Source organism: Ceratotherium simum, chromosome 5 (assembly GCF_057802395.1).
Source record: "Ceratotherium simum simum isolate JZ-2026a chromosome 5, ASM5780239v1, whole genome shotgun sequence".
NCBI classification, from domain to species: domain Eukaryota; kingdom Metazoa; phylum Chordata; class Mammalia; order Perissodactyla; family Rhinocerotidae; genus Ceratotherium; species Ceratotherium simum.
Window position 1 is genome coordinate 84,972,102 of NC_141904.1, and position 12,703 is coordinate 84,984,804.

At 41.3% G+C, this 12,703-nt stretch overlaps 1 protein-coding gene across 11 annotated transcripts in view; it reads left to right on the forward strand.

The window, feature by feature from the left end:
* ATG7 (autophagy related 7) overlaps positions 1-12,703 on the forward strand; it is a 253,951-nt gene that overhangs the window by 31,336 nt on the left and 209,912 nt on the right. For all 11 annotated transcript variants that reach the window (XR_015552307.1, XR_015552308.1, XM_087431500.1 and 8 more), the window contains exons 6-7: positions 1,191-1,307; positions 2,542-2,691. Coding sequence is in view for 9 of the 11 variants with exons in the window: in XM_087431500.1 (XP_087287626.1) it covers positions 1,191-1,307; positions 2,542-2,691 (267 nt within the window). In the remaining 2 variants the exon portion in view is untranslated. The remainder of the gene's footprint in view (positions 1-1,190; positions 1,308-2,541; positions 2,692-12,703) is intronic.

Here is a 12,703-nt window from a genome sequence, read left to right on the forward strand (position 1 = left end):
TATACTAGAAAAGCACTCAACTGTACACTTTAACATGGTGAATTTTATGGTATGTGAATTAAACCTCAGTAAAAAGTCATCTAACAACCATCCACTCTTTACTCTTAGCAAGATTCAAGAAGAAATATTAATTAGCCAAATGAACTGCATGATGTTCAGTGGTAAAAGACTGGTGGGGAAGCTGTCAAATACCCACATAACTGTGGGATCCTACCACATGAGTGATTCAGGCCACAAATGCTGCAGGAATCCAGAGGCAAGAGCATTCAACCTGAGTGGGCACAGTATCTTAGGACAGCTTCACGAGTCAGTGCCCCTGCATCACTTCCCCTGGTCGGGGAGCAGTCAGATAACCCCTGAAGGTGTAATCTCTTCTATCATTGATGCTCCTCAGTTCTTAGAACCTCTTCTGTGACTCATATAGTTAATCATGTACTCACTTTATCTCTGCTCCGTGCAGAGAGTGAGCTGCCCCAGGGCCAGACTGGGTTTTATTCATCTTCTTGTCAGAGTGTCTAATGTTTTGCCTTGTACATAGCAAGTGCTTAATAGTTGTTGACTTGGATTTCGCCAGTAAGGCATTTCTAAAAGCAACATTATATTATCTCAGGCATATATAGGTTATGAATAGCACAGCTTCTTTAATAACATGCTTAATTCATTTGATTGTGAAGAGAATGATAACTGTGTTTGAAAGTCATACCTCCACAGGTAGAACCTTGAGTATGTATGGTACTATGGACAAAAGCTTAAGTTTTGGAAGCAGGGTTCTGCTCCCCTCTCTGCCACATATTATCTTTGTTTTGTTCTTCACCTCTCTCTAAGCTTCAGTTTTCTTTCTATAAAATGGAGTGATAATAGTTACCTCCCAGGGTGGTTTTGTGTATTAAACAGTGATGATGATAATGTCAGTTTCTTATTGAACACTTCCTGTTAGCAAGTGACTGATAAAGTATACTATGTTTATCATGATATATTAGTGTGTGGTGTGTGGGACTATTTTGGGGTAAAGACATAAATTTTGTGTTTTATCATGAGTACTTTTGGAGATGGAAATTTCTGATAAGCTGGTCATATCTTGTGTGCATCAGCTTTTCTGTCTTAATGTGGCTATGGGAAGTTACGTTAATAGATGAATTTTGGTTTAGTCGGTGCTATTCTGATATCCTATGTTATATTCTTTCTTCTAGGATCTAAAGAAGTACCACTTCTACTATTGGTTTTGCTCCCCTGCTCTCTGCCTTCCAGAGAGTATACCCCTCATTCAGGGGCCAGTGGGCTTGGATCAAAGGTTTTCACCAAAACAGGTATCAACAAATAAAACAAAATGCAGGTAAAATTGGGTTTAATGTGTATCAGTAATTTATCTAGCTCATTCTAAAGACAAATAGGCACTTGTCTGGATGAAGAGGTGGTTACATTCTCCAAAGATGGTACTAGGAGCAGACTTCACCAAATGTTTGTAAAATCATTTTGAAGAAGTAGTGAGCAATACTTTTCCAGGTTTTCCATGACATTTGGTGAAATGCTAAGCCAATAAGGAGGAATTATAAGAACATTTTGAAATACTGCAAGAATTTGCCAAAATGTGGTCTTCACTTTCAGTGTGGCAGATCATAAGACAATATACTTTGGGAAGAGAGTCTTTGAAACCAAACGGAAGACATTCTCCTACCCTCATGCCAAGTTGCACAACTTCTACATCAGGAATGATACAGAGCTAGTCTCTGCAGTTTAAGAAAGATAATAAGATTGTTAAAGATGGTCCTGAGAAGGGCAATGAAAATAATCGGGCTGGTAGAACACAGACCCTAAACTAAAGAATTCTGATTGTTGTTGAGGGAAAGATTGAGTGGCAAGATGATTTGAATTCATGAATCACATCAGTCACTAAAACCCAAAATTCTAAAGCCAGAGAGAAGCCCTTATTGATTAAAAAATAATAAGTTCGTTTAGGACAAATCAAAGGTTGTGGTATTGTGGAACTAATTTCCCAAGAAGAAATGTAAGTAGAGAAAAGGATTGTGCATGGAGATTGACTGCTGATGGGTGAAAATGTTATAAAATTATTGTGGTGATAATTGCATAATCCTGTGAACATGCTAAAAACAGCATTGAATTGTGCACTTTAAATGGGTGGATTGTATGGTAAGTGAAGTATGTCTCAATAAAGCTGTAGATTATGGAAAGGTTCAAAAGGTAAAATTAATCCATGGTAGATTCATGCTTGGTTATTTTAGGAGAGAAATAATGTTTGGATACCTCCTAAACCTTTGTGGTTGATGTCTTAGGGAACCACCGTGCTGTACTATAAATGTCCCCTTATGCCCCTAAGACACACCACCATGCATGTGGAAAGTGTTTATAGACGTGAAGTGGTATTGTTCGAGGCACTTTTATGTTCATTTGCTGCAAAAGAGTAACAGGGATGTGATCAGTCATTTCTAGTCTTCTGGCTTGAAAATACCTTTTATGTTAATTTTTAGCTCAGAACTAGATATGTAATTGTCTGGAGAATAACTCAATGTTTCCTGTTTGCAGATTCAAGCCCTTCAGCATGCCTATGATGATCTTTGTCAAACAGAAGGAGTCCCAGCGCTACCTTACTTCTTGATCAAGTATGATGAGAACACAGTACTGGTTTCCTTGCTTAAACACTACAGTGATTTCTTCCAAGGTCAAAGGACAAAGGTCAGAGAAACTTTGAGTGTCATTTTATTATCCAGTAAAAAAAATCTGATGTTCATGTTATGGTAGACCACTGCAAAATTCAAATTCATTTAGATATCTTTAGTCCTCCAAAGGATGTTTGAGAACATTTCTTTATCTTCACCCTCTCCCATCCCTGCAGTTCCCAAATCAGCTCCTCCTCCAGATTTTCCTAGCTCTGTTACACCTCACGGTAATTTTGGATTCCTCACTTCCTGTTAGTGACAAAGTTACTTCAGTTTCCCTTCCTGATATATTTTCTTATCTATGTTTTTGTTCCCAGAGCTACCACTGTAGTCCAGGCCCTGATTATCTCACTCCTAGGCAGTTGGGCTTCTTGCTTCCATCTCGTGCACCACAATAGAAGACTCTCCTCAAACTACTCGCATTCACTGTATCATTCATTGATCAAGAGTTAGTGGTGTCTTCCTTCTGGCTCCAAGCTGCCTTTCCTGCCTCATCTTCTACTGTTTTCCTCATAAGCCATTGCTCCAGCTAAGCTTGTCTGTTTTTACCAGACAACCCCCCTAATCAAGTATACCCAGAACTTTTCCTTTATCTCTTTGTCCTTGCATTATGTCTTCTTCCTGAAATCTATTCTGCCTGTGAAAATCCAAAGAAACTCTCTCCTTGTTGAAATCCTACCTCCGTGATGAAGCCTTCTCAAGGTGTTGCTTGTGTGATCCATCCTTTTCTGACTCATGGCGCTTACTCCCTGATCCTCATTCACTGCTCCATCCCTTTGTACTAGTGACTTTTCATGCTGTGTTAGCCTGTAAGCTCCTAGAGGGCAGGGACATGTCTCCTGTATCTGTGCTACATAGTTTCTAGCATCTGAGGCCCTCAATAAAATTCTTTTGAATGAATGAAAGAGTACTGTAAGTGTCTTTTAGATATGATGAGGTATGTCGTAAGCTGTCTTAGCCATGCAAGAGATTGTAAATTAAAAATAAAAAATTGATGAGTATTATGAGATGAAGTGGGATAATTTTCAATAGCTGTGCAGATATATCAGAGCTGAGAAGAGAGAGACCTCTAATTGATGCCCTGATGGTTCTTTAGCCTGAACTTAGGAAATCTTTTTAGGTTCATTTTTTTCTCAACTTCATTAGCCTTTTCTTTTTCAGAGGGAGCTCTTTTTAAATTGATGACTGAGGATTGAATTTTTATTAAAATTCTGTTTTGCCCCAGGCAATTTCACAGAACTGGAGTTAAATTAGTAACAATGAGACCGAGCATTAATAATTTAAAGTCTAGTCTAGAGCAAGGCCCAGTTGTGATAGCAGGCAGGGTTGAGTGCTGTTTGAAAGCAGCTGCTGTTCAGGTTGTGTGTGGTCTGTAAGTGGTCCTCCTCCAAAGTGCAGCTCTACCAAATAATAACAATTTGCAGGGCACTTGACAGTTTAAAAGGGGCTCTCACATACTTGATCTTGTAATAACTTTGTGAAATTGGTGTTATTAGGATCTGTATTTTCTATTTGACAAAAATGAGACTCAGAGTCACACGGCGAGATTGTCTGATTCCAAAGCCTGTGCATTTTCCTCCATCCCATTCTCATATCATTCGGGTAAAAGCAATCTCTGCTTGACCTTTGAAATCAAATAGATCTGGATTTGACACTCAACATTGCCACTTAGTAGCTCCACGACCTTAGGGGAGTCCTATGACTTTCTACACCTTAGTCTAGCTGTTAAATGGTGGTAATACTACCTCCTACAAGGCTTTGTGAAGATTAAACATGATAATGTGAATATAAGGCCCAGCGCATAGCAGGTGCTCAATACGTATCCACTTCCTTTCTTCCTCACCAGCAGCATATTTTCAAAGACTGGGGTAATCTCTGGAGTCTGCTTTGAAGCGCTCGGGGCAAATTTACCAGTGCCCTGACCCTGAGACCAACCACCTGCTGTGTTCAGACACAGCATGCTTCACTTGGTTAGTTCGTGTCTCAGGAAAGCCTGGAGTTGCTCAGCGCATCTGTTGAGCACCTCCTTATGGGCTGGAAATTGTGAGATATGATTATACGTGTTCTCACGGAATCTGAGGTCTTCTAGGAGAGATGAGACATTGACTTGGGGAAAATTAACTAGAAATTCAGATAATGGAAGAGAAGTGCCAATGAAATGATACAGATGATACTTTGGTTGTTTATCTATGCCTTGTCTTGTTCTAGAAAGGATCACCAGAAGCTGTGCAGATTGGTGGCCTCATAGAAGTTTCATGGCCTCCTGGCAGACCTTCCTATCTGTGGTCCTGAATGACCCATCCAACCCCCACACTGCTGCCCAAATGCATTTTTTAACATGTAAATTTGATCGTGTCACTCTTCACTTAAAACCCTTCTATGGTTCCTGTAGACTTCAAGATAAAGTTAACACTACTGAGCTTGGCATTCAAAGCCTCTTCAAACCTGGTTCCTGCCTGTCACTCTAGCTTCATCTGATATTCCCCAAGATGCATCTTATGCTCTGGCTACAACTGTACCCTCCAAATGCCCCAGGCTTTCTCCCTCATCTCTGTGCCTTCAGACATGGCTTTCTGTCTGTCTCCCTTCCTTCACCTGGCTCAAGCCTCACTCCCCTTTCTGGTTCATCACCCCTGGGAAGCACTGGCCAATTCCTTGCACTGTTTGATATCCCTCTTCTGTGTTCTGGTAGCAGCCCCTCTCCCAGCACTAACTGAGCTCTAATGTAATTGTTGGTTTGCTTATCTGCCTGCCCCCATCCCCCACCAGCCTGTGAGCAACTTTAGCACATGTTTTACCCCACACTGTACCCTCAACATGTAGTGTAATGCTGGACACTTAATGGGCACATGATGCATGAATGTTGAGAGGGAGAGAGGTAATTGTGGACTGGTATAATCACAGAAGGCTTCGGGGGCAAAGTGGGACTTGAACAGAACTCTGAAGAAGTGATTTCTGTGAAACCTGTATATCACTTCCCTTGAAGTCCTTCCTGCTTTTATGGCATTAATCTGGTTCACTCTCTTTAGCAGAATTCCAATTTCTCTTTAGTGTTCCTTGAGTCATGAAGTTTCCTTGAGGGGTTTTACCCTGTTTTTCCAGAAAAAGGCATTCTTCTCAGTGTGAACTCCTGCACTTGTACTCTGGCTTCATATTTTACTCTGTTTCTGCTTCCTCTTATTACCAGAACTTTGACCCCCACGAAGCCACTGTTCCTCTGTGAGCCTTGGTGTCCTCATGTAGAAGATGGAGAAATGTTGGAATTCCTCCAAGTTTCTCTCTTTTCAATCTGTTTTCTCTTCTGGGGGATCTCATTGTGCCGATGACTCCAGTGAGCACTTTCTCCAGCCTAAACCTCCCTCTGGACCCCCGACTGTGTTATCCAACTGCCACCTTGCCTTCTCCACCTCACATTCAATATCTCCAAGCTGAATTCATGACCTATACCCCAAATCTGGTCCTCTTGCGGGCATCACTATCCTGCAGTGATACCGCCATCCATCCAGTCACGAGAGCCAGAAATCTGGACAGCCTACTAAACATCTCTCTCTGTTTTACCACCCGAATAGCCTGTGGATTTTGTGTCCTAACCTTCTCTCAGTCTGCCGCCTCTGCATGTCTTCCGCCACCACCCCAGTCTAAGCTACCATTGTGTTTTGTCTGCTTTTCTGTGATACAGCAATCTACTCTGGCTTCCCTCCAGTCTATCCCCATATCATCTGAAGCAATCTTTAGAAAAGCAAACCTGATCATGTCACTCTCAAAATAAAGCCCAGTAATGTCTTCTTCCCTGTGCTCTAAGAATAATAACCGAATTCCTTAATATGACAAAGAAGACTCTACATGGCCTGGCCCCTGTGCAGATCCAGCCCCAAGTCATTCCATGTTCCCTGTCACCTTGCACCCGCCACACCTCAGAGGTGTAGGTGCCCGCCTGCCGCAGGGGTTTTGCATCTGCCTTTTGCCTGGAACACCTTTCTCCTTTCTCTTCTGCCTCTTCCCCTACCTCCATCCCTCTCCTTTGCCCAGTGAAGTGCTTACTCTTTCTTTATGTTTAAACTTAATCATGATTCCTCAAGGAAACCCTCCCTGACCTTTGTAAAAAGGTTTATTCCGCTTGTAATGGGCTCTTATAGCCTGTGTAGCTCTTCTTTGTAATATTTAGCACAGTTGTAGTTGTACATTTTCTTGGATGATCTTTGATTAATGTCATTTTCTCCCATGTAAATGTAAGCTCCAGGAGGGCGGGTACCCTATCTTTGATTTCCCACCTTTGCATCTGCACGCTGTAGTATTGTGCCTGGTGTGTAGAATACAATGGAGGGATGAATGCATGAGGTGTCGTGAGGATTGGAACTCACATATGTGAAGCACCTAAGTCAGTGCCCAACACACGGTAGGCCTTCAGTAAGTAACAGGTCACTCTTGGTATGGCTCATTATAGTCATTCTAGTCTCTCTCTCTTTTTTTTTTTTTTTTTTTGTGAGGAAGATCAGCCCTGAGCTAACATCCATGCTAATCCTCCTCTTTTTGCTGAGGAAGACCGGCTCTGAGCTAACATCTATTGCCAATCCTCCTCCTTTTTTTTCCCCAAAGCCCCAGTAGATAGTTGTATGTCATAGTTGCACATCCTTCTAGTTGCTGTATGTGGGACGCAGCCTCAGCATGGCCGGAGAAGCGGTGCATCGGTGCGTGCCCGGGATCCGAACCCGGGCCACCAGTAGCGGAGCACGCACACTTAACCACTAAGCCACGGGGCCGGCCCCATTCTATTCTCTTTAATTTGAGTATTCTGCTGTCTGATTAAGGCCATGTAGTTTATAAAGGCTTTCTCAAGTTGTCTTTGCACCTAAAGTTTATGTATAGCATGAGTGACAGGTGTGCTTAGTGGTCTGATGGGAGATGGAATATAGGGAGGTATATGATCTGCAAGCCAGCCTTGATGGTCTAGTGGTTAAGATTCAGTGCTCTCACCACCATGGTCTGAGTTCGTTTCCCATTCAGAGAACCATGCCACCTGTCTATTGGTTGTCATACTATAGCGGCTGCATAATGCTGTGATGCTGAAAGCTATGCCATCAGTATTTCAAATACCGGCAGGGTCACTCCTGGTTGACAGGTTTCAGTGGAGCTTCCAGACTAATACAGCCTAGGAAGAAGGACCTGGCCACCCACTTCCGAAAAAGTTGGCTTTGAAAACCCTGTGAATAGCAGCAGAGCGTTGTCTGAGATAGCGCCGGAAGGTGAAAGGATGGCACAAAAAGACCTGACAGCGTTCTGCTCTGCTGTACACAGGGTCACTAGGAGTCAATTGACTCCAGGCACTAACAACAAAAACATATGACCTACAATGGGTAATTTAGAGCAGTAGTTCTTACTTTGGGGCAGAGGTGGTGGTATAAATGCATAACCTTTTTGAGAATTTGGTGGAAGCAATGAATCCTCACCCCAGAAAAATACACATCTACACTGGGTTCTAATGTTAGGGGATCCACAGAACACTGAAAACCCATTCATGGATCCTATTTGGGTCCCTGGATCAGAGGAAGATGAAGGGAAGTACAGGAGTTAGCCTGCCTGAGGGGGAGCCTGTGGGATTGCTGACATCAGGAGGGGTATGGCCCATCTCTGTTCCAAGCCGGAGTGGAACCTTTGCATCTAGGGTACTGCTCACTCACGTCGAGAGCCTTGGCTGGCTGCGAGGGAGTGGGTACCTGCCGTTGAAGAGGGCACACTGTCTACTTAGCCAGCAGCAGCTGTGGCTACCACGTTCTAAGTTATGACTCTGTGCCCTGCACAGAACTGGTCGCTTGCACGTGCTATCAGTAATCCTTACAACATCCTGCAAAGTGAGTAGTAGTGCGCCCATTTTATGGATGAGAATGGAAATGAGGTTAGGGAATGGAAGCCTCTTCACGTGTGAATTGTCTTACCTCCTACAGTCAGAATGCTCCCCATAATAGAAAAAGAATCATCCACTTTTTTCTCCCTGGCTCACAGCGTGTTGTGATAGAGTAGGAAGGCCTAGCCTTGGGTCCCAACTGCAACTCATGAGCCGAGCCCTCTGAGTCTCCCTTTCCTCCTCATATACAGTGTACAGTAATAACACTCTCTTCCTCATAGGTGGTTGTGAGAATTAAGAGATGGTGGTTATAAACAAGCTTCATTAAGTTATATTCACATGTTATAATTTTTCCTGCTGTATTTTCTTAAAATGTTTGTCAGTTTTCATTTTCAAAGGAAAATTCTTTTCTTTGGACTAACCTCAGTCTCCAGCTAGTCTATAAAAATGGAATTTTGAGGCCCTGAGTCACGCAGCTGACTTTACCAAAAAATGGCAAACTTTCTTGCCTTTTTGTTTTTCAAAAAACCTGAAGAAATTAGCAGTGGTCTTCCTGCAGGAGAAGCCCCTCCTGGGATTTGCAGGATTATCAGTTCAGAAGCTCCCAGAACATCCAGGAAAATTTTACCAGTTCACTAATCGTGCTTTCTTTAAAGCTCAATAGCAAGTGCATCTTTGATTGGTTTTCTTTCATTGCTTGGGTGACTGATGGTTGTTAAGGTGATTACTGACTGCCAGACTTCTTTGACTGTTACTTGTAGTTAAAAATACCTGTTATGTTACGACTCAGGGATTATATTTAAGTGTGCCTTTAGATGCATATACACATACATGTATAACTGAAACAAAACTTGCACAAAATAATACTTTAATAGGTGCTATGCACTCTATTTCTATCTTATTCTGTTTTATCTTTTTAAAAAATGTGAGTTGTGACCTGCTAAGTGATTCGGGACTCACAAATAGCTCCTCACCGGTAATTTGGACAATGCTGTGTGCCCTTTTTGAGCATACTGGCAGATAAATGAACTGTGCTAGATGTGGTCCCATTCATTATTTTTATTTCCAGATACATCTTTCTGTTTTTAAAATCTCACAAAGCTCTTCAACTATTATTTTAAGTTTTTGGATTTTTCTGAAGTAAGCATTTTGTATGTATCCTTCTAGTCTTTTTTTTCTGCATTTTTTAGAGACTAAGATTGTACTATATTCTGTTTTATTTTAGCATAATAATATGACACTCTACATCATCCTTTTTAATAGATATGTATGATAATATATTTTATCAAATTTTTGACATTTATGTTTCTTATGATTCACTGTTAGGAGCTTCTTTGTCGGTGAAATTCCTCTTCTTTCTCCCTCCCGTCCCCTCCTTCCCTCTAACCCTCTGGAATTTGAAATATTTCCTTAGAAAAGATTTCTAGATGTAGAATTACTGGGTTATGGAGTTCAAACAGTTTATGGTTTATAATCTTAAGTGGTGTGCTGGTAAAAGTTTAACAACTGGCTCTCAGGGATGGGGGACCCCTGATTTTCTAGTGTTTGCTTATTTCTGTTGTGTCGGTACTCCCACCATGGCCAGTTTCAAGCTACCAATGTGAAGTAATATGATGTGGAGTTGGGAAGAGAGAGAACAATTGGCTCTCCCAAGCTTGTTGGAGCCAGTAGCACACCACTGCTTATAATAACTATTGCACCCAAACGGTGTCAGTCTTCCCTCCTGCCAACAGTACACCCTTACCAGCAGTGGACGTTATATATCTCTACACATTTGGTCAGTTGAAAATGGGCCTTAAGTTCTGATTTTCCTTAGTGAAATGTTGATTCCACTTATCTGTCCCGGTGCCACTGCACTGCTACAACAAATAGTTCCTGTGATTACATTAAAAACAGCCCACATCGCTGTCCCATTGCCAATCTTTTGGGAAAGCTTGCTGAGTCTTCTACTTTCTTTAGAGCACTTACTGAAGATTGAATGTTTGGGAAATGTTTTGTAATTTCGACAACATTAGCCTTTAATTCTAGGGCTTTAAAATCTTTGGACAAGAGCAACAGCAAAGGAGCAGCTATTGGTATGCATTTGCGGGGCTCTTCCTTCTCTTAGTGATCTCTGCATCTTGGCAGCCATCTGTGACATCACCGTGCATTAGATATTTGAATGCTTTTCCTATACCTTTAAAACATTAATCTCCTTTGTGCATTTCCTGTTATATCAAATGTTTGGGTAATAGCCATTTGTCAGATAAGCGTGTTTAATGGGATCAGTGTGGAAATTTCTCCAGCTGAAGACACTCAAGTTGACAATTTTGCCCTCTTTCTCGTGTTGTACGTTTTCAGCAAATTGCTAGGTGGACTGTAGCCAGATTATGACTGAACCACTTCAGTGAATTGTGGGCTCTTAGCCAAGAAGAAAGGAGCGCTTATTTCATAAAGCTTCTAAACAAAGGGTTTTTCGGAATTACATTTTGCTTCTTTCTGATGATTCGTATTATAAAAGGAAGTGCTTTGCCCAAGTTCACACAATGAATTTGTGGCAAAGCCAGTTTAGAACCCAGAACTCCTAGCCAATGATTGTTTCTGACGGGCATTTAAAAAATTTGTTTATCCAAGTAGCTAAACTGGCTTACCTAGCATTGTGTCAACTAATTTCTCCAATGATTGAGGTTCCTGATTTGGTTCCTAAAGCACTTAAAGATTTTGGACTCACTTTTGAATGATCAAAGGAATATTAAATGATGTTCAGCCTAGCGTCAAATCGATTCTGTCATTTTCCTGTCCGGATGCTTGCTTTTTATGCTCAAGCATGCCTCGTGTGGGAAGGAGAGTTACTTTAAAGCATTTTCAAGCTGACCTACCTTTATGTGTAAGCGATGGATTTCTCTTTAGTAGTTCATTCCTGCTCTATAGCTCATCTTAGGTCAGGTTGCTCTAAGAAACTTATTCCTGGTCTTTTCTGCTCAAAAAAAGATTTATTCTTTTTCTTATTACCTTCCTTTATTTATAAGTGTCAGAAATATGCTCATTCTTTGAAATTAGGCATCCACTTGTGGTATCTAATATAACATTCTAATTTATATAATTTAAATATCACTTAGTCCCACCTCTACATTTGTAGATGATAAAACCTAGAACCAGAGAATATCTGATAAACTAGAACTTATCCCCTTCTTTTCGCTGCCAGTTAAGAAAAGATAACCTTGAAACTGAACATAGATAACTATGTAATGGTGATAGATTTAACTGAACAAAGAGGTCAGTGAAGTTACTACAATAGAGTTTATTTATGTTGTTTTTAGAGTTACCATCTGTTGAGTGCTTGCCTTGTTCCCAGTCTCTGTGCTGAGTGCAGGTAAGAGTTATCCTATAGATGAGAAAACAAGGCATAGACAGGGAGATTAAGTAAATTGCTGAAGGGCACGTGAGAGTAAGTAACTCAGGACATTTGACAAGAGCCCAGGTTTATGGAGTCACGCTTGAAAATTGAAACTCAGCGTCTCTATATGAATGGCATTTTCTGGATTGATACTGTCTAGGTTCTTCCTAAATGAAAATTGGATAGCCTTTAGACAACCTGGAGGATTGAGCCTTAATATAGTCTGTGTTGTTTTGTAACCTATATAGGATTTTTTTTCTCTTTAATGATCTGTAAAGTTCTATACTTCTGCAGCTAGAAGGAATCCTTTGAGATGAAATGATTCAACCCCTTCATTTTACGGGTTGGAAAGAACTTCCCCAGTGTCTTGCTATAAGTTAGCTGCGAGATTAGAACGCTTGCCTGCTGATGCTCCAGCCAGTGCTTTGCTCACTGCTTCAGGCCATTCTCTTCTTCTAACCTGTTTCAAATGTTACAGAAGTAGGATGCCAATTTCTCCCTTCTCCCCTTCTCTTGTTGGATGACAGAATTGTAAATGCCTTTGATGAATTTTTTAAAATGTGAAGTTAAAATGATGATTACTTAATATATGTAGTCTGTCTAGCAGATACTGTCTTGTCACGGTTGATAGAGGGAACAAAATAAAAAGATGTCCCAGGTGGTAGCAGTGCCAGCTGGACCAGAAGAACTCCAGGAAGACAACGTCTTCATTCAGAGGGCGCCCCAGGCTGGAGACCTCATTCTCAGAGCTCTCTTGCTTCCCATAGGAAATGCTCTTTTAGACGATACTCTCACGTTCTCACCCAGGAG